General features: G+C 53.8%; 2 protein-coding genes across 11 annotated transcripts in view; both read left to right on the top strand.

The window, feature by feature from the left end:
• Nucleotides 1–7: 7 nt before the first annotated feature.
• On the top strand, nucleotides 8–15,593 carry LOC106145806 (SRSF protein kinase 3). 5 transcript variants are annotated; one of them, XM_065074707.1, is made up of 12 exons: nucleotides 527–1,526; nucleotides 4,761–4,890; nucleotides 5,048–5,156; nucleotides 5,511–5,598; nucleotides 7,646–7,735; nucleotides 7,971–8,075; nucleotides 10,572–10,734; nucleotides 11,939–12,024; nucleotides 12,462–12,569; nucleotides 13,018–13,087; nucleotides 13,171–13,263; nucleotides 14,909–15,593. In XM_065074707.1, exons 2-12 carry the CDS (start codon nucleotides 4,848–4,850, stop codon nucleotides 15,094–15,096), a joined length of 1,143 nt encoding a protein of 380 aa, XP_064930779.1. In that variant the 5' UTR covers nucleotides 527–1,526; nucleotides 4,761–4,847; the 3' UTR covers nucleotides 15,097–15,593. The 5 variants fall into 5 exon arrangements, with proteins under 5 accessions (XP_064930776.1, XP_064930777.1, XP_064930775.1 ...); XM_065074704.1 differs by lacking the exon at nucleotides 14,909–15,593 and having other exon boundaries at nucleotides 8–1,526; nucleotides 11,942–12,024; nucleotides 13,171–13,469; XM_065074705.1 differs by lacking the exon at nucleotides 14,909–15,593 and having other exon boundaries at nucleotides 8–1,526; nucleotides 13,201–13,469.
• Nucleotides 15,594–16,458: 865 nt separating this feature from the next.
• Nucleotides 16,459–20,082, top strand: part of SETD5 (SET domain containing 5) — a 64,082-nt gene continuing 60,458 nt past the window's right edge. For 3 of the 6 annotated variants that reach the window (XM_065074628.1, XM_065074627.1, XM_065074634.1), the window contains exon 1: nucleotides 16,469–16,634. The gene's annotated coding sequence lies outside the window, so the exon portion shown is untranslated. Of the gene's footprint in view, nucleotides 16,635–20,082 lie in introns of all 6 variants that reach the window. The other 3 variants (XM_065074630.1, XM_065074629.1, XM_065074631.1) reach the window with 2 other exon arrangements.

Genomic DNA, 20,082 nt, shown 5'->3' with positions numbered 1-20,082 from the left:
TCCCTCCTCAGTCTGTGAGATACCGGCTGCATTTCTTCAAGATAATCTTGTGCCACCTTCTGCTGATGACGACTCCTACCTCGTGGCATCTCTGCTGTTCCCGGAGCTCCGGTTGCGGGAGTTTCCATCTGCTGCGGGAGCTGGGCTGGGGCATGGGGCACGTTTTGGCTCTGGTGGTGGTTTTCCGTGGTGGGACTGCTTAAAGTACAGTTTCTGCTGATCACTGTTATCCACCAGCACAAGGCAGGAACCAGTCTTCCTAAATTAGTCAAATAACTCAATTCCTAAACTATTTGTGCAGTTCTTTCCAGGCTTAAAGCTGACTCCCATATCCCCGGTCCTTGCCCTCCGCCCCCTCTTCCTTCACCAGCAGAGGTCTGGGTTCATCTGCTTCTCCCTGCTCTCACCCATCTCATGTCACCGCTTTAGTCCCCTTTTACGCTATGTGTGTGTTCTCGTTGGCCTTTTAAGGATTACAAATATTTTCTCCCCAGCTCCCGCTCAGCACCCAGCCTGGTGCAGCCTCTGCCCCCTCCTCAGTATTTTTGGTGTGGGGAGGGCAGGTGAGAGCAGAGGGGAGCAGCAAGGGGAGCAGCACTACATGGGCCGAGCTGGCTTTGGTAGGCTGGGTCTGCAGCAGAGCTCCTCTTAGGCAGGGTTAACCCTTTGCTGCAGGGCTGGGGCTTGGTCTGGGCAAGGAAACCCGAGCTGTACAACACCGGGGCCCCAGCGCGGGGGAGGCTGGGGCATGCCCAGCTCTGCTGCAAGGCTGCGGCAGCCGAGAAAATATGTGATTTTATTTTTTAATTTATTTATTTTCTGTGTGTGGTTTGTTTGCTCCTTGGTGTTGTTTGGTGCTGGGATGCCAGGGTCCCCACTTGGTGGGACAGGGCTGCCAGGAGGATGCTGCTGTCATGGTTACTCTCCAAGAAAAAGGAACAGGAGACGGGGGCTCTGCGGTCACCAGTTCCAGGGTGGGGTTGTGTCCCGCTGTGTGTGGGCTGAGGTGCCTGAGTCAGGCAGTGTGGCACTGGGGTGTCCCTGGGGAGCTTGTCCCCTCGGCCAGGCATGGGCAGGAGATGCTGGGTGACACTGGGAGCAGTGGGAAGCACCGGGCAGCCCCACGTGTCTGGGGACGGTGGAGAAGGGAAGGATTTCTCCATTTCCATCTCTGTAGAGCTGTGAATTTACCTCTATAAATAGTTGCTGTGGATACTGTGGAGCTGACAAACGGGGAGGAGGGCAGGGCAGGGAGAGGCCAGCAGTAAAGTGAATCCCAGGCAGCTGTCCCAGGTCTCCTGCTCTCCTGCAGCCAAAGTTGTTCCCAGAAGCAGTGCTGTGACCCGATACCCAGCCCTGCTCCTCACCACGGCTGCCCAGCCACACACAAGAGCCCGGTCTGCTCAAGGACACTGCTCCCGGGCAGCACAGACTAAACGGGGAGCGGGACCAGCTGGTACCTCTCTTTGGGCAGCTCCAGAAGGAGCCAGATGACAACAGGAGTGGTGCCTGCGAGCGGCTGCACCGTAAGTCTGCACAGGGACCCCGGGGCTGCTTGAATCCTGCATGTTGTGACTCGCAGGGATGCTGCGCTCAGCGAGGGCTTCCCAGGTCTGTGTTCGTGCAGATGATGTGTTGCTCTGCTGAGTTCTGCAGCTCCAGAGGTCCAGGCGCTGACTGGCCGTGTGCAGTGCAGGGCAGGGGCAGTTGTCCGGGAGCATTGCTCCCTGCCTGTGGCTCTTGCAGACCAGGCAGGACCAGTTTGGGTTTGTGCTGAAGTTCTCTGACCTAATCCAGGCCTGCAGCAAGCCAGTATGTTCTGGACGATGTAGCTTTGAATGACAAAAGCAAAGTAACAGTTGTTTTTAATGTGAAGACATCCAGCAGCGAAGGACTTTAAAGCATTGATGGTTCTTTATCACAAAGCTTAGAAAAGTGTGTTTGACTCTCCTGTACCAAGTTGCATAGCAATGCTCTTCATCTTTTGCCAGTGCATCCATCTAACGAGGGTGGACAGAGGTAAAATCTTGCTGCCTAAGGACAGACCTGCCTCATTTCTGCTCCATCAACCCTAATGCTAGAATGCATTTTAGACCCTATGTCTGTGTTTGGCTCCTACTTTCCCACTGAAGTCTCCTATTGCCATAACAATCCACTAAGTGAAGATGCTGGTCAACTCCCATCTCCACACCCTCTTGAGTTGTCCTTTGGCAGGTGAATAGCGAGCGACAGAATAAAATCTCAAAGGCTGTTGCCCGGCTCTCCCATCAGTCCCTGCCATCCTGATAGTGTAAGTGAAGAGGGTTTGGGTAGATTCTGGTCATGCAGGAGCTTGTGAGGTTAATTACATGTTCGGTCTGTGCACAAATAAGGAAATTTTTAATTTCACCTCTGTTTGGTAGATAAAGACATGAGTATTTGCTGAAAAGAGCGGCCATAGAGACATGCAGCATCCTGGAGATTTATGCCTAAAGGAGACTGATTCTGAACAGCGTAAATGCCACAGTTAGAGATGTAAAAATACGATGCGGGTGGGGGTGGGATTTTGAGCCCCTTTCAGACTACTGTGCGGGTGTAAGTGACCGGAGCAATGTCAGCTCTGGTAATCTGGTTTGTCCGTGACAGAGTCAGAGTCTCGAGCCCAAACTGACCCTTAATTAGACCCGTGCTGGGAGGGGAGCAGCAGCATCTGGGATGAAACCTTTGTCTTTTGAGGAAGTCACGGCTGTCTCAGCACCTCGGAGATGTTACTGTCCCTGAACAACTCCCCATCACGTGGCTCCTGCTGCCACCACCAGCCCACTATTAATAGCAGCTGGAGGCCAGGCAAGATCTCCCCAAAGGAGGTCTGGCTGTTGGGGCACTGGAAGCGCTCCCCAAGGCCAGTGGCTTGACAAAGAAAAGCCCAGAGAAGACTTTCCCAAGGTAGAATGCCAGCAATGAAGCGGTGATCAGCTGGAGAGTGGGAGGAGACCTGTGAAAGAAGAGAGTGCGAGGGTGCATCTGAGCAATGGAAGAAGAGGGGGAAGAACATGATCTGGCCCAAGGCCTTTAATTGCATGAGCATTCCTGGTTTGAATGAGGTTTCTCCTGCAATGCTCTGACTAAAGGCTGGTACTGACTGTTGTTCTCACTACTGTTTCCACCTCACTTCCCTTCCTGTGGTCCAGATTCTTAGAAGTTATTTTTCGGGGCTCTATTTATCTTCCCATTTGCCCAGTAGTGATGGGAACATGATGGTATCTGGGGCTCAATGGAGGAACTGGGTGAAATGGTGCAGTGTCCCATGTTGGAGTCTGTTTTGTCCCATGTTGGAGTCTAGTTTTGATCTTTTCAACAAGGGTTAAATAGAACCAACTCCTACAGTGTCTGCCAGAAAAGCATTGCATTGCACTGCATTGCATTGCATTGCATTTTCTTGGTACTGTCTTGGGTTGGAAAGCTGAGTTGAAAGACTATGTGTCTCTAGGAAGGTTTTTAGCCGCTGGACATATCTCAAAAATGCTCACTTATGTTTGCTGTCCTTTTCTACAGATGTTTTTAAATTACGTGTATCTATCTTATGTTATTTTGCTCTCAGGGTGGTTTAGGGTAACCCCCTTCATTGAACAGAGCCATACAATGTTCAGTGGTATAAATCATGTTGAAAAAAGCCGGAGTATTTACCAAAGGCTTATAATCTAAATATGTCTGGAAGATAAGAGTAATAGTCAGAGTATCATACAATCATACAATCATTTTTGTTGCAAGAGACCCTCAAGATCATTGAGACCACCCATAACCTAAATCTAGCACTAAAGCACGTCCAAAATCACAATTACTTTCTCACCAATCTAATAGAACTATTTCTGAAAATCCTCTGGAGCAGACAAGCTCTTAGCTTTAGCAACCTGATTTGAAGGATTTAAAGGTCAATATTTCTACCCGTGTTAAAGTTCTGCTGGGATTATTATTACCTGTCACAAGCTCTGGGAATGCGTGCTAACCTGAAGCTTTGGCCATACAGCAAGTGACATTTCCAAGTTACAAAAGGCTGGGTTGGGAGTGCCCAGCGACAGCCGCTTACATCTATGTTTCCATTAGCAACGTGGGCTCTGGGCTGCGACTTCAGGTGGCTGCTGCTGAAGCCAATTCTACACCATCGCTGTGGGGTGGGGGGAGAGCAGTTGCATCCGTCCGTCTGCACTGTCTCGGTGTTTGTACCTTGGGCTGTCATAGTAACAAACCCCGGGAACAGCCTCCCCCTCCGTCACAGCCTCTTGCTACAGTGTCATGGGATGGTCAGTGATGAACCCAGTGATAAACCCCTGCTCCAGCCCTGGGGTTGGGCTGCGGACACATCTGCAGTGTCTAAAATGCAGGTTCTGCTTCACACCCATCTGGAGTACGAGGATCCTCCTGCCAGCGAAAGCCCAGACGTGTCCCCTGCCCAGCTGGGACTGGGATGGGAGCGGGAGGGGGTCCCCCAGTCCCTGCTAAGCCCCTGAAAATCCACACTGGGCACAGGGAAACCTGAGACTCCCGCCCGGCCCCAGCGCGGCCGTACACCCAGCATCCCTGCCAGCTTTCCTCTTCTGAACTCTTAAAATAATCCCTGCCTGCACGAATTGCCAGAGGCTTTTGTAACAGCCCGGCTCCAGGGGCTGATGTAGCAGGTGGGGGGAAGGAGACAAGGGAACGGCAGCGATAGAGATGGGGTCGATGTGGGCAGCCCGCAGCAGATGCATGGCCACCCTGCAGCTCTGCACCTCTCTTTCAAGGAGTAAAGTGTTGAAGACCTCACCACTCGTGCCCCACGACCTGGTTCCCCGCTGCCTCCGTCCCCTTGTACCGGGATCTGCTGGGCCATGGATTTGGGGGTGCAGGAGGTGTCGGCAGCCCAGCGCACAGGTCAGTCCTTGGAATTGTGCCAGGCTCTTCCCAGGCTGAAGGAGGTCACTGGGACCTGTCTGGCCATTCCTCCAGGAGAACGGCTGTTCTCAGCTGCTCTCTCGGTCTAAGAGCATGTAGAGATGTCAGTGTAGTCTCTCAGTGACGGTCCCCACAGAAGGCCACCACCCCACTCGGGAAGGAGAGGTGTTCAACGTGCGATACCAGGCTCTGTGCAAACTGGGCTGCGGAGCCTTTGCCACCGTCTGGCTGTGCCACGACATGAGGTGAGGGGCTGACCGCTTTTTGGGGAGGCGGGAAGGGCTGGCTGATCCCCTGGGCAGAAGCAGCAGGGCACAGGAGCACATTGGCATCCCTGAGCACAGGGCAAACCTGGCAGCGAGCCTGGTGGGGTGCAATGAGCAGAGCTGGTGCCCAGAAACCAAAGAGCACACCTGAGGTGGGATCAGCCCTTGCTCTGCATTTGCTCTTCTCATTTAGACCCTGCAGCGTCCATGCTCTGCCTTTTTCTCTCCGGTCCCCTGCTGGTGTCTGGGTCGCTCTGCTGCCAGCACTGGGAGGTGCTGCTGGTCAGGGACACCCTGGCACACCTCGGCTGGCAGCTGTGATTTGTTTCCCAGGAGGAAGAAACATGTAGCAGTGAAGGTCCTGAAAAGCAGGGAAGGCTTTGCTGAGGCTGCCCAGGATGAGGTCGCTCTCCTGCGCTGCGTATGTATATCCTGGGCTGTGCTCCACGGGGATGGCCACTGAGTTAAGGTCTGAGTATCAGCCTCATCATCTTCATCGTCCCTGCACCCTTCAGGTCTCAGTCTGAGGATCCAGGTTTAGCACTGGCCTCTGGAACAGGCACCTTCTCCTTCCTCCTGTCACACTGGGACCTGCTGGCTGTGTCCCACGTGCCCTCTCAGCCCATTTCTTCCAGCTAAGACCAAAATCCAGTAAATAGGAGGAACCTGCAGAAAGAAAAGGCAGATGATTAACAGCAAAATGTGGTAATGATGTTAGGGAAGAGATGGGAGCGTGTCCACTGTATTTGTGTCGTGCCCAGCTCAGAGGGCATTGCTCACAACACTGATAAGTAAAAGGATACATCTGCAAAGAAGAATGCAGGATGAAGCAAAAATTTAATAAATGTCTGAAGTCAGAAAGCTTCCTCCTGCCTTTGCTAATGGATGTGGAAATTAAGTGCCTGTATCTGGGTCTCAGCCTTTGAAGATGGCTCAACCTGCTAGTTCTAGAAAGCTCATGGTTACAATTCTTCGAGTTTGCCTAAATACAAAGTTACATCAGCTTTAGATGAGTAAAAGCCACTACATTTTGCATTTCAAATTACGCTGAGGTCTTTCTCCAACAGGTCTGAGAAAGGTTTGATTCACACCTGTAAATCCCTAGGCCCACATCCAAAGGGACACGAGCCAGACTCCGTGATGCAAGAGGAAGCACCAAGTGGCACTAATTTAATGTAATCAGAGAGCTGCTTTTCTGCGCATCAGCACAATCCTGCACACAGCCAGAGCCTTACCCTTGATTTATCACTAATTCTCTGTAAGACACGCCTTCCCATTCAGCAGAATACAGCTGGTTCCCAGGGCTGTTCCCACCAGCACGGGGTGCCCGGCGCCTGCAGAGCTGCCCGCACAGGTGACCTGGTCTCCTGTGCTTCCACGGCTGCTCGCCTTGTCGTGCCAGCACAAACCTCCTGGTGCTGGTGCAGGTGGATCCAGCAGCTGCACAACATGCCAAACCAAAATCCTGACACTTATGGCTATGAAGAGTCAAAAAAAGTATGAATTGCTGTAGCAGGATCAGTGCTGTGTGAGAGCAAACTCCTGAGACACCTGGCCATGCAGGTGTGGGACCTTGGGGTGATGTAGCACCCGTGCGCAGACAGACCCGGGGTTCCCCCAGCCCAGCACCCTGGGCCAGCAGCAGATGTCCAGAGGGCTGTAAGGACAAGCTAAGCACAGGTTGCTGCTCCCACCGAACACTCCCCTGGCCTACAGCAGTTTCCAGATGGAGATTTCTTGGCCCAAGGTTGATGTCTGCGTGGGCAGTAATTCTCCATAGGTTTACTTTCGGACACCTGCTCTGCTTTGCTGTGAGAGCACGCAGGCTTCAGCACCCACATTCCCCCGTCACAAGAAATGCCCCTGCTTAGCCACAGGCTGTGTGAAGAACCATCTTCTCTGCTTTGTTTTTGAACCTCCCAAGTGCCCTTGGTCCTTGTATGAAAAATCTGTGTTCACCCACTCCACCACCACTCCATATCTTCTAGATCTCTGTAGTACTTGCCCATAGCCAACCCCTTTTCAGCCCAAAGAAACCCACTTCACTGGGTTCCTCCAGGCGCGGGAGCTGCTCTCCAGCCACTGCTGCTGGGAGCAGGGAGCTGTGGGCTTGGGGGAATCCCCTCCCAGCATAAGCAGGAGCACTTTCTGGGCCTGCATGGGATAGAATAAGTAGTGGAAAGTGTGCTAGACACCATTAGCAGGTTTGGTTTGAGTTAATCTTACACTGTGAGGGTGATGGTCCCACCTAGCCGAGAGCTAGACAACATACAGAAACTCATTCCTTGGTAACAGACTTTGCTTGTGTGTTTGAAGCCTGATTTTCCTGATGCTGTTCTCATGAGATTTGTCATGTAAGTGCCAGCTCCTGGAACAGAAGGTCTGTAGAACAGGATAAAATGGGTGCAAGATGTCCTTGTGTGTATATATGTCTCTAACTGCAGCTTTCTTGGAATCCTTCCCCTCAGGTGAGTAGTATGAAGAAGAAGGACCGGGCAGGAGAAAACATTGTCTGTTTGTTAGATGACTTCAGGATGATTGGAGAGAACGGCTTCCATATCCTTCTGCTGCAAGTGCTGTCAGCAAAGCCTTGGGCTGGCCTTGCAGGATGGTGTAAAACCCAGGGCTGGGCTCCTGTCAGGAGGATGAGCAGGGCAGCAGCTGGACCAGGGCACACAGAGGTGGCTGGAGGGGAGAGGTTGGATAAGGAGATATTTGGCTGCTCTGGTGGAGGGCAAAAGGTTGGTGGTAGCATCTTCTCTCCGTTAGTGAATCCCTGACTCTTTGCCACATGTGTGCTTGGTATTTGAGGCACTGGGTCCTTCCCTGCGATGTCTGATGGAGAACTACGCAGCCCAGGGACTGCCTTTGCCTTTTGTGAAAAAGTCTTTACAGCAGGTGAGAACTCAGCTGGGACAGGGTGAGGGCACCACGGGACTGTTGGCTGGGGGACATGCCATAGTCTTAATCCTGGGGTCATCTGCAACAAACCCCATGACTGCATCTGCAAAGAAAGGGGCAATGCAGGGGGAGTGCCCAAGGCATGTGGGTTTTTTTTTAAGGAAAACAGTAACTATTTATTTTGGGTGTAAGGAGAGAAAATGTTAATTAAAACACAGAGTGGGAAGTCATCGCATTCCCATTAATACAGCAGCACATACTGCCCAAGCCTGCAGCCTCATTCGGTTCAGGAAGAAGTCAGGGCCACCGGCATGGAGAGTTGCAGCCCAGCGACACAGGGGTGGCACTTGTGCTCCCGTCATCTCCAGGATCACCGAATTCCCCCGCAGCTCTGCTGCTCACAGGGGGACAAACAGCCTGACAGAATGATGCATCTTGTGCAGAAAACACGTGTATCTCTGCCCTGAGAAGTTCCCTTGGGCAGCAATGCGAGACCATTGGTGTTCTCCCCAGCACCACCAAAGGTGCTTGAGATCCCCTCAGCGCTCATGTCTTTCTGAATTGCTGGGTTGATTGGCTGGTCCTGCACCCGTATTGAGGTTTTCCTGCTCAGAGCAAACTCTTCCTTCAGCCCCTGGAAGGATGGGGTGTGCCGATCGAACAGATGGTGAAAACTGAGGTTCTTATGTGTTGGCTGGGAATGGGAAACCTGAGTGAGGCCTCAGAATAGTTGAAATGACATTTTGCCTCTCATGCCGAGATTTATCAGAAGTCTGCACGCTTGCCAAGATTAAGATTTACAACCCTGATTCCTGTGCCCTTCTAGGGACACTAAGAAAGAAAACCGCATCCTCCTCCATCCCGTTTTCTGGAATAGCCTCTTCTTCCTCTAGAGAAGCTCCACTAACACCTGGATAAGTTAAACAAAACTCTAGCAGCATTAATTGCTGTGTCCCATTTCACACCCAAGCTTTTTGTGGGTCTACTCCCTTATCTGCTTTAATTGTAAAAATCTCCGAGCCTTTTTTACCCCCCTCAGATTAGCATTGGGGCAGTATTTGCTTCTGGTTCATTCCTGTTTAGCTATTTAAATCTTTCCCCACGTTTCACAGTTACCATTTAAAGTTGGTATTTCCCTGGGGCTGGTGTTCATCCAAGAATAGAATTGGATAATACAGAGAATATTTGCCAGCCCTTTACGACTGTCCAGAGTGTTTAAAAAGCAAATGTAACTCTCCCAGCGGCCTTCTTGCTGTTACTGATTTCTGATAGCGACTGTTTCTCTCTGGTAGCTGTTGTTTATCTCTCCCCGCTCCATCGCAAGCTGTTCTTTCCCTACATGGTTCTCCAGCTCTGCCCTAAGTCCTCTCTGCACACACTCACTCGTGGTCTCTCCCTCCTCCTGTCTGGGTTATGCTGAACCTCCTTTACTTCCCTAGTTCGATGGGACACCCTCCCGTGCCATGTCACCCTATAACCACCCCTCACCTTCCATTTGAATAACCAGCTGGAAGGCACTGTGGTCTGAGGATGTAACAGCGAGCGTTTATTTTGGGAGAAAGTTCCATCTTGTGGTTGTAATGCCTCCCCGTTGCTCTGTCCTCTTCCCTTCTCTCTGGGCTTGCCCACCTGTGATATCTGTGGATTTTCACGCCGCTTTCTGCTGCATATCACCTTCACCTCCCCCAAACAGCCTCTTCCCCACCGGGCTCCCCAGGCGTGCTGGGCACCCGCTCCTCCTGTTGTCCCCAAACGGGGGTTTTTATCCACTGTGCATAGAAATGAGCCAAATTTAGCACACAGACATGAGATATAGTTTTATTGCAGAGTTGCACGAGTCTGGATGCTGGAATAAAGCCAGCGTGCCAGCAAGAAAAGTAGAAGGCTTCAGATACAAAATCTTATCACTACGCTCACACCCTAAAGAGCCAATTGGTTACACATTTGCATATTGCATTACATAATCCTTTTAGTGCATAATGAGCAATGTTCAGCTAAAGGACACTTTGTCCAACAGTCTGGGGATCTGTGTTAAAGCCAGACTCAACTAATTGTGCCAGCCTTAAAGGTCTGAAGCCGCAAGGTCAGTAGTGTCTGTTGTTCAGCATTAGGTATTTTGCAAGTGACTCTTTGTTATATGAGCAGACTGACTTAAACTGAAAGGATTTATATATCTTTAGGTTAGCAACTGCAGACAGGATTCATTCTTTTAAGTGATGACAGCATTCCTGCCAACACCATGTGATGAAACCCCTCATCCCTGTTCCCCCCAAGGCCACCCCAAACCTCGACACCTCTCTTCTGGCTGCACCTCCCCCCTAGTTCAGAGCACCCACTGCACAGACACAACTTATTGCAGACAGTTTCCATCAGCGCCCCTTTCTTCAACACCGGAGCATCCACAACCTGCACAATCACTGTGCCTGACCCCTAGGGCAGGGGGGCGGTGGGGACCCCCACACAGCTGATGTGACGCGCTGCCTGCTCACCCAGGTGCTGGAGGGGCTGCAATTCCTGCACAAGTGCTGCCGCATCATCCACACCGACATCAAACCGGAGAACGTCTTGCTGTACGGACGTGACAAAAACCTCCAAAGGCTTCTGCTTTGTATGTTCGACTGCGGACAGAGAACAGATTTGAGGCTAAAGGGGCCAGGTGAGTGCTCTTTTTTTTTTTTCAACAAGAAAAGGGACTTATGATTTTATTGCCAGGAGGAAAACAGAGAGGCAGTAGGGACAGACACCTCAGGAAAGGTTGCTGTCTCCTGCAATGGCCGGTACAGAACAGTACAGTCAGCTTATGCTGCTGAGAGGCCTCTGCTGTCTCTGCTTAATACAAACGTCAGGTTGAGCAGTTAAAAGCTCCTCAAGGCACCTACAGAAATGTGGTTTGGCAGGGAGGTTGGCACGGAGGACAACTACAGATCACGGGCATCTGTGAACAGCCCCACCACCGCCTTGGAGCTCATTCTCATGGCTCCAGGTACAGAATAGTTCCTTTGTGTCCAGTGTTTTCAGCCACTGAAAGGTTTACATACAAGATAGTTCGATCAGAAAGCTGTGCAACACTTCTGCTCTTTATTTCCTATATTTCTGAGGTTTCTGCAAATCTTCAAGGGCCTTTGAGACATAATTTATTTGTAGACAATGGTGTGAATATCAAATAAGACATAGGGCTGAAGTGCCTCTTGAGAGATCAGCGCACCTCCCAGCAATGAGACCCTTTGCATCATCTTTGCACAACGTTCTCCCCTGAGCATTTCTCCCATGACGGTGCTGTTTTGTCTCTCAGACTCTGGGAAACGCTAAATTAGTGACTGAGTCTTTTGCTTGGAGCAGAAAAGCATATTAGGCATAGACTGACAGCTCACTGTAAAGCAGTAAACCAAAAATCACTGTTTTTCCAGGGCCATATTATAGTGTGACCTTTGCGGCGCTTGCCAAGCAGGCCGTGTCCAAGGTCTGTGACAGCCAGGATTGCTGAGGGCTAAGGAGCCATCACAGATGGTTTGTGTCTGACTAGTGCTGGTAGGACGTGCTCTCCTCTGGGCACAAAGGAATTTAACCTCAGTGCTGGAGGAACCTTGCAGCAGGACCCACGGTCACACCGCTCCACCCCGAGTTACTGTCCTCCCAAACGTCCTCTTAGATTTTGACTGGATGGCAGCTCTTCTTTGTGTTTCCTTGAAAAAAAAAAAAAAAATAAATAAAAGAAGTAGTATTTTATTCATGATAAAAAGCATTTTTAGGACCTTTTAGGCTGAAAAGCTTTAAAGGCGGGCATATATCCCTCTCCTGATTTAAGTGCTGTGTACCTGTTGGTTTGGAAAGACCTGATTTCTCTCTGTCTTTCCACCTAGCAGGTGACCTCAGCCGTCGATTGGAAGAATCTGATTTAATGAGCATAGAAGTGAAAATCGCAGATCTGGGCAGCGCGTGCTGGACAGTGAGTCTGCTCCCAGTCTCCATCCCATGACCACGGGGGACGCTGTGTGCTTCTTTCCATCCCACTCCACGCATCTGCCCTTTTACAGCCAAATAGTTGTTTCCATGTGCTGAAGAGATGCCGATTTCAGGGGGTTGTTATATGCAGCACTCCCAGCTCAGAGCTGGGCGCTGTAACCCTAGAGACACTGTCAGCTTTGCACGTTTCTTCAGCTTGCAGCCGGTCCCTGCAACTAGAAATTCAAAACCGTGTTCAGTGTGAAACGCTGAGGGATAAATTCTCCCCGGTGTCAGCGGGGCTGGGAACGTGCCTGGCGTGCCCCGCGCAGCGTTCAGTGCACATATTCGGCTCTGGCCCCGCGTCCCCCTCGCCGTGCGGGAAGCTTGTGAGCACAAGCGTCGCTGTTAGACCCTTGATGGAGTTTGCTTCTGTTTCAGTACAAGCCTTTTTCCAAGGAGATCCAGACCCAGCCGTACCGTGCGCTGGAAGTGCTGCTTGGGTTAGACTACGGCACTCCTGCGGATATCTGGAGCACGGGCTGCCTGGTAGGGCTGGGGACAACACTGGGGACAACGCTGCACATGCATGGGAGGGGACTGACACTAACGGGTTGGGGACAGTGTGTCCTCAGCACCCACCTGCACCGGCTGTGTGGGGAGCAAGACTTCCTTGAGGAGGAGAAAGGGGCTGTGTGCGCTCATTCACTTCTAATTGAAAGTATGCTGTGACCAAATTCACTCTTAGTTTATGCTACAAGGCAATTTACATTCCATGTGTGTTAACTCATGGGCTTGAGTGAATCAGGCACATACTGGTTTTCATCCTGATGGGGCTAAAGGTGCTGTTTCACCACGGAACGGATCAAAGTAGCATGAATATCTCTGTGTTTTAGGGTCAGTTTTGTGTGATAGGATGGGAAATTGGTATTATCACTTAACAGGGAAGAAAAACTCCAAGTCAGTTAGTGAATTAACAATGCTCCTCCATTTCTAGGCATTTGAAATGGCAACTGGGGAGCATTTATTTGATCCTCAAGCCGGGAAATACTTCTCCAGAGATGACGGTAGGATTCCATCAGTTTTATTCATTTCACAGACACAAGTGTCACAGTCTTTGTATCTACACGTTTTCCCTCCATCTGTCTAGATCATGTTGCTCGTATTATTGAACTCCTAGGACGAATTCCTCCTCAAATTGCTTTCTCCTGGAAGAAGTCGACGAAATTTTTCAGCAGGCCAGGTAAGAATCGGAGTAAGGAAGTTTACTGTGAATCTCTGAAATACTCCTACTCATCTCACACTGAAAACCCCAAAATCTACATTACACAACGCAGTCTGCAAGCAGGGACAGGACGCAAGCGGAGGTTTCATACAGAGCAGCAACACTCCCTGCCCTGCCTACCTTTGCAATCCAGGAGCGTTCCAGGGATGAACGCGAAATCCTGAAAACCAGTCACAGCAAACACCCAACAGGGAAAAAGTTTCTATTCTTTCTCCTTTGGACTGGGAGAGAGTGGAAACATGGACAGGCAATAGCTACACAGCAGGGAGGCTGAAGAGTGCGGAACGCTGGATTTCACCCGTTCCCCAGCAGATAACAATGATGATCAGGAGCAGGACACTCGTGTCCTTCCAGCCTGGCTGCTATTATTTAGTCTTCGGACCCAACTATGTCTCCCCAGTTCCTTTCCCTTTGATTCATTAGGCTTGAAATACTTGGACTTCAAGACATCACAACTCCATCCTTTGGCAGTTTAGCCCAGCACCCTCTTCCTCTGCACTCAGGCTCACCAGCCACCCCACAACTCACTCAATGACGAGTGCTGGTCCCACGCTGCAGTTCAGCAAGCACCTCCCTGCACATTCACAGCCTTTGCTCACCCTTATTCCTTCTAAGGTGCTCTAAAGAAATGAGTCAAAACTGGTTCTTGTTCTATATTCATTCTCCATGTGAACCAAACTGGCCTGACCACATGTGCCTAACCTGAATCACTGCATTTACACCTGGGGACAAGGACGGCTTCTCGGGCACTCTTCTGGGCTCCACAGATCTAGCAGACACCAAATAGATCAGACATGAGTGTTTTGTGAGCGATGGCACTGACACGACCCAGTGCATTCTGGATTGCGTGTGGCCAGGCAGAGGGAACAAGCAGCAATGGCTTTGATGTGGCTGTTCTAGGAACACTGTTGACATCTTCTTGTTGTCCCCCAAACAGGGGTCTGGTGTCAATGAGCCAAATCAGCACACAGAGCCGAGATATTTATTTACAGAGTTGCACAAGTCTGGATGCTGGAATAAAGCCAGCACGCTAAGAAGAAAAGTAAAAGGCATTACATACAAAGTCTTATCACTACGCTCACACCCTAAAGAGCCAATTGGTTACACATTTGCATATTGCATTACATAATCCTTTTAGTGCATAATGAGTAATGTTCAGCTAAAGGACACTTTGTCCAACAGTCTGGGGATCTGAGTTAAAGCCAGACTCAACTAATTGTGCCGGCCTTAAAGGTCTGAAGCCGCAAGGTCAGTAGTGTCTGCAGTTTGTGATCAGGTGTTTTTCAAGTGACTTTGTTACATGAGCAGACTGACTTAAACGTAAAGATTTATGTATCTTTGGGTTAGCAATTGCAGACAAGATTCATTCTTTTAAGTGATGACAGCGTTCTCATGTAAGAAGTAGCTTAAGAACGGGAAGACTCCAAACACGAGCTTGGAAAGTTGACTTCTCAGGAACACCCAAGTGCAGAACCTGCAAGGGACGGGTGGATCTCGCACAGCCGAAGGGAGGGACCTGCGGGTGCTTTGCGTGAACCGCACGAGGGGCGGTCCCCGTCTCGCACGTCTAACGAAGCCGCTGCGCTCTCCGTGTCTTTGCCAGGCGCTCTGCTGCGGATCTCCAGACTGTCCCCCCGCAGCCTCCACAGCGTCCTGGCCGACAGACACCGCTGGCCGCCGCACGAGGCCGCTCCCTTCGCCGCCTTCCTGCTCCCCGCGCTGCACTACGCGCCCGAGCGCCGCGCCACCGCCGCGCAGTGCCTGCAGCACGCCTGGCTCGGCGCCCCGTGACCGGCGCGGAGCTCCCGGGACCCGCCGCAGGGGCCGGGCCCGCCCTCCCGCGGGTGGCGGCCATGGCGGGGGCGCCGGCGCTGCGCACAAGATGGCGGCGGGGCCGGGCCGGGCTGCGGGCGGCTCCTCGGGCTGCCCCGGCGCCGCTGCTCACCCGCCGCACCCTCTGCGGAGACACCCCGGGAGCGGGCAGCGTCCGGCTTTGTGCCGCTGTTCCGGCTCCATCCGCCTTCCTTGAACGACCCTTTAGTTGGTGTAATCCGCGCGCAGCGTTAATTGGGATCAGTAATTAACGCCTCACGGTCTCCAAGGCTGTTGGGGCCGGGGGAGCCTTCCCGGGCCGCCCGCCCGTTCTCCGGCAGAGGGAGGGACCGCAGCTGCCGTCCCCGCCCGGGCAGCAGGACGGCCGGTAGCGCCGCGCCCAGAGCCCACGGAGCCGCCGCGGGTGGGCGGCCCCTCCTCCCACCGCAGAGGCGGTACCGGAGCGGGGGCGGCAGCGCTCCGGCTGCGCTCAGGCACCGGCCCAGCTCAGCGGGGCCCGACTCCCCGCGCTCAGCGCCTCACGCCCTTTGTGTGGGGCCCTGGAGACCCAGCCCGCTCCGCGCTCCACCGCCGTGCTGGCACCGCCGCCTGCGAGAGAGCTCAGGAGACGGCACTCCTGGCACGTCCGGCCCCCCCGCCTCGGGACGGCCCGCCGGGCGGGGGTGGCAACGCGGCCGCCGCAGCAGAGCGGCTCCGCCAGGCCCGGGACGAGCCCCTGCCGGGACCCCGGCGCAGAGCCGCCCCCTCCCCCCGCGGCGCGGACGTGCCGCGCGGCAGGCCCCGCGCCTGCGCCCCGCGCCTCGTTCCCCCTCCCTCCGACCTGCGCACGCGCCGTGGAGCGGCGGCTGCCGCCCAGGAATCCCGGCCGCCCGCACCGCCCCTTCTTTCTGCCACGTGTCCCGACGCGGGAGTTACCCCGCGGCGAGCGGCGCCTCGGCGGGGGCGGTGACGGGCCCCCGCCGCCCCGCCCCTCGGCACGTAGCGCGGTCCGGCCGGCAAGCACTGTCACAGCCCGCCCGGCTGCACCGCGTCGACGCTGGCGGCCGCCTCTTCCCCCCCCGCCTCTCGCCGACGAGCAGCTCCGCGAACCAATGGGACGTCAGGACCGTGGGGCGAGCGGCGGGTCGGACGTGCGGCTTCCAATGAGGCGGGAGCGCAGGCGGGCCGGGACAGCTCGGCCACCAATGGCAAGCGTAGGCGGGCCAGGCGTTGGCGGCGGCGGGCGTCTCGGCGAGGTGGGGTGTAGCGCCGTGGCAGCCAACGGGGAGCGGGAGTGGGCGTGTCCGGGGCGCCCCTGGCGCCGGCGCCGGGGATCCCCGTGCGCCCAGTGCCGTTTCCGCCCGGCCTGGGGAGAAGCTGCTGCTGCTGCTGCCAGGGGGAGGGGCTGGTGCCGCGGCCGCCGCTGAGGGCTTGCGCTCCCGCTGGCTGCCCAGGAGACGCCGTGGCGCTGAGCCGGGCCTAGTGCCGTGCGGGGGCCCGGGGAACGGGCCGGCCAGGTAGGCGCGGGCTGACGGGTGGGGACGGGTCGTGCCCGGCGGCGGCGGCGGGGCTGGCGGGAGGGAACGCCGAGGCGGGAAGGCGGGAGGCTCCCGGCGCGGGTCGCGTCCCGGCGCTCCGCTCCGCCCTGGCTCAGTGGTCCGGGTGTTAAGGCCCCGCCGTGCCGGTTGGGCAGCGTCCCGGGAAGCCCGGCCTGACCTGACCCGGTGGGGGAGGCCCGGCCCGGCGGCGCGGGCCATCATGGCGGTCTCGGTGGTGCGCGCCCGTCCGCGGCGGCCGGGCTGGGGCCCGGGGTGGCGGGCCGGTGCGGGGCTGGGGCTGGGCCTGGCCGCGGGGCTTTGTCGGTGGAGGCGAGCGCCGGGGAAGCCTCGCCGCAGGGTGGTCGGTCCGCTCTCCTTTTCTCCCCCTTATTGTCCCGGTGGGCCTTGGGGGTCGTTGTCCGTCTTGGGGCAGCCCCCTCCGGACCGCCTGTGCCCCCGCCGCCCGCCTCTCACCGCTGGCCCCTCCGTGCCTCGGGGGAGGCGGTGTTTGACCTGCATTTTCTGCTTTCTCATGGTGCCCGCCCGGCGTCTTCCCCCGTAACCCCCCGCCCGCCCGGCGCCGGGGGCTGCAGCGCAGATTCTCCCGCATTCCCCCGTCCGTCACGCGTGGCCGCCGCGGGGGTGGGTTCTCGGCTGCCCTGCCCGCGCCCCGGCTCCACTCCGAGCCCCCCGCCTTCCCTCTCACAGCACCGGCAAGGTCACTGTCGCCCGGCGGCTCGTCCTTGGGTGCCGGTGACCGGAGTTCACCGCCGGGTCGGGCGGGGAAGCGGCGGCGGGCGGCGTCTGCCCGTCCCGGGGTGGGGGAAGGAGCCGAGGTGCGAGGCCGCGTGTGGCCCCGTGGAAGTGGGTGCAGCAGCCCGGGGGGGGTTCACAGCCGCTTCCCGGCCCTGTCCTTGTGTTCCTTTGCCAGGAGCTAGTATCCCCCCGGGTGGGCTTGTTTTTGGGAGGGGGGAGGGTGCTCTGCGTGTGTGTGGAGGGTACGGGTGCTGCAGGGCTGCGGTGGCTGCTGCGGGCTCTGGCCGTGATGTCATGGGAGCAATGAGGGCATGGCCAGGGCAGGGGGGCCAAGGCTTCTCCTTGTGTGAGGGGTCTTGAAGAACTTGATGTTGACACCCCGTGGTCGTGGATTTCAGACAGTTCAGGTGTCCCACACCCTGACTGGGTGTTACTGCCAGAACCTAAACCCAGAAAAAGAATTTTCTATTTATTTTTTCAGTGGAAACAAGATTCCCCTTTTCACTTGTATAGGAAATACTAGGATTTTTTTTTTTTCTTTTTCCTTCTTGTGGTTGACCCAGGAAGTCGTCTTGTCACCAGCCTTCTGGGTTTTTTTTTTTGCTCTGGAGGTGCAGAGAGGAGGGTGTTGCTTTGCTCTGGATCCTGTGGGTAAGCGTTGAAGGCAGTGACAGCAGCTGCTGTTGGCTCTGGAGTTCTGGTTGCTATGAGAGAAGCTTCAGTAGACTTGGCTGCTATCTCCAGGGAAGGACAGCAGAGCAGCCTCCATTAGTGTGGTGGTGGAGAGATGGCTGGCTCACGTTCAGCAAAGGGCTTTACTTTTTGGGCTGTTTCCACAGGTCCAATACAGAACCCAGGGGTGTGTTTTGATCCGGTGGGACAAAAACCTACAAGGTGGGTTTCACTGCTGTTCTCGAGTTAATAGAATTGCATTAAAGCGTGGGCTGGAAACCTCAAGTTGCCCTTTCCAGATATTTTGGTCCGTGTGAAAAGTAGGACAGCGAGAATTGATATGATCTTCCTGTGAAGTGAAGGCTGCAGTCGTGCCTCTTTTGAACTCCAATCTCCTTTCCAGCCAGTAACAGAGCCAGATGCTTTTCTTATTGTTTGTATGTCTCCTTCCTCCCCTTCCATCGCCTGGGCCCCACTTGCCTTATTGACTGGAATTTCTGCTGTGTGCAGTGGGTGTGTGCAGCAGACACCAGCCTGCTAGTGCTGAGGAGGGATTTTCCATTCACAGACCAGGGAACAGTCAACATAAAGGCCCAGCTCAACTTTGGGACTGGAAACAGAAAGCAGGGAGAAGAGTTTCCCTCCGCTGCAGTGATATCTGTCTGCTGCACTTCTTGTGCGGTTATGTGTCAAAATGTGTAGAAAATGCTGCTCTGCTGTGGAATAGGGAGGTGAAACTCCTGTGAGTAGTGGGGCCAATTCCTCTCCTTCGGTTGACTCAAATGCTTGATGAAGGAACAGTTTCCAGGAGGCCATTTTTGACATGACTGTGTGTTGTGGAATCTGCCAGCTTCTATCCACACTCTGTCTGCTTGACTGCAATAGCTTCCTTTTTTTTTAAGGAAGAAAGAGTGCCTTTCTTATCTGCTTAACTAACCATTTGGCACTGGCCTCTGTCGCTATGATATTGTGTTGTCGAGGTGGAGCTATCAGCATATTCCAGTGCATTTCTTAGAGATGAAACTGTTAGCTGAGATACGCAGTGTGGGAAATGGGAACAGATTAGTATTAGAAAACAACTGTCATCTTTGCAAAGTAATATCTCCAATGGGGAGCCTTTTGCCCTGGCCTGAGTTACCAAACTCAGAATTACTGTGAGCTTGAAGCAAGAATTTCAGTATCAGAATAACGTGAGAGAGATTAAAATATGCCCTTAAATCCACTTGACTGGCAGCAGTCATGTGGTAGATGCCAAACTCCAAGCAGCTTTTACATTTGAGGATCCATAGCACCCAAATTGTTTCACAAGGTGGGGTGATCAACTTCTAACCCCTATAACGCATCTGTCATGGGGGCTGAATGTGGTTCTGCTGCCTGGCATGGAGTGACCTGACAACAGTAAGGAACTTAGGATGTTGTGAGTATGAAGACCAGCTCCTCGGTTTAAGAAAATACAGCAGGTGATCTTTGTGGCCCCTTAGTCTTTGTTTACAGTCCCTGTGTACGTTGCTTACAGCGTCTCTGTATGTTATAATGGGGAAATGGTCCAGGGCCTCGCATCCTGTTGAATAACCAGCACCGCTCTGACAAGGCCCTGGCTTTTCATTTTACTGTCATATCCCAAGTGACCTGAAAGTAAGATTCCTTAGCTAATGGTGCCTGAGATTTCCCCACCCCAAGGTAGGGTGGTGAAATCTCACATACGTTTAAATCCCTTTTTAGAAAGAGGACTCAGAACCAGATCTTGTTTTGAAAAGTGATAGGCCAGAGTTGAAAAAACACATAGGAAAGAGATGGCATTGAACTGGCATCTCAGAATGTGCAAAAGCTCGTGCTTTTTTTGGGGGGGACAACCATCAACCATTGGTTTAAATTTTCCAAATGTTCCCTGAAGTAGCAGTAGCATTTTTAATTCAGACTTCCAGGTGCAAAGTGTGCGAGGGAGAACTAAATGTGTGGTGTCCCAGCCATGTAATTCATTAGTCTGACCAGTCTATTC

The sequence above is a fragment of the Columba livia genome, chromosome 10 (genome assembly GCF_036013475.1).
Source record: "Columba livia isolate bColLiv1 breed racing homer chromosome 10, bColLiv1.pat.W.v2, whole genome shotgun sequence".
Classification (NCBI taxonomy): Eukaryota; Metazoa; Chordata; class Aves; order Columbiformes; family Columbidae; genus Columba; species Columba livia.
Note: the sequence above shows the minus strand (reverse complement) of the source record. Positions and strands in the feature narration are given on the sequence as shown.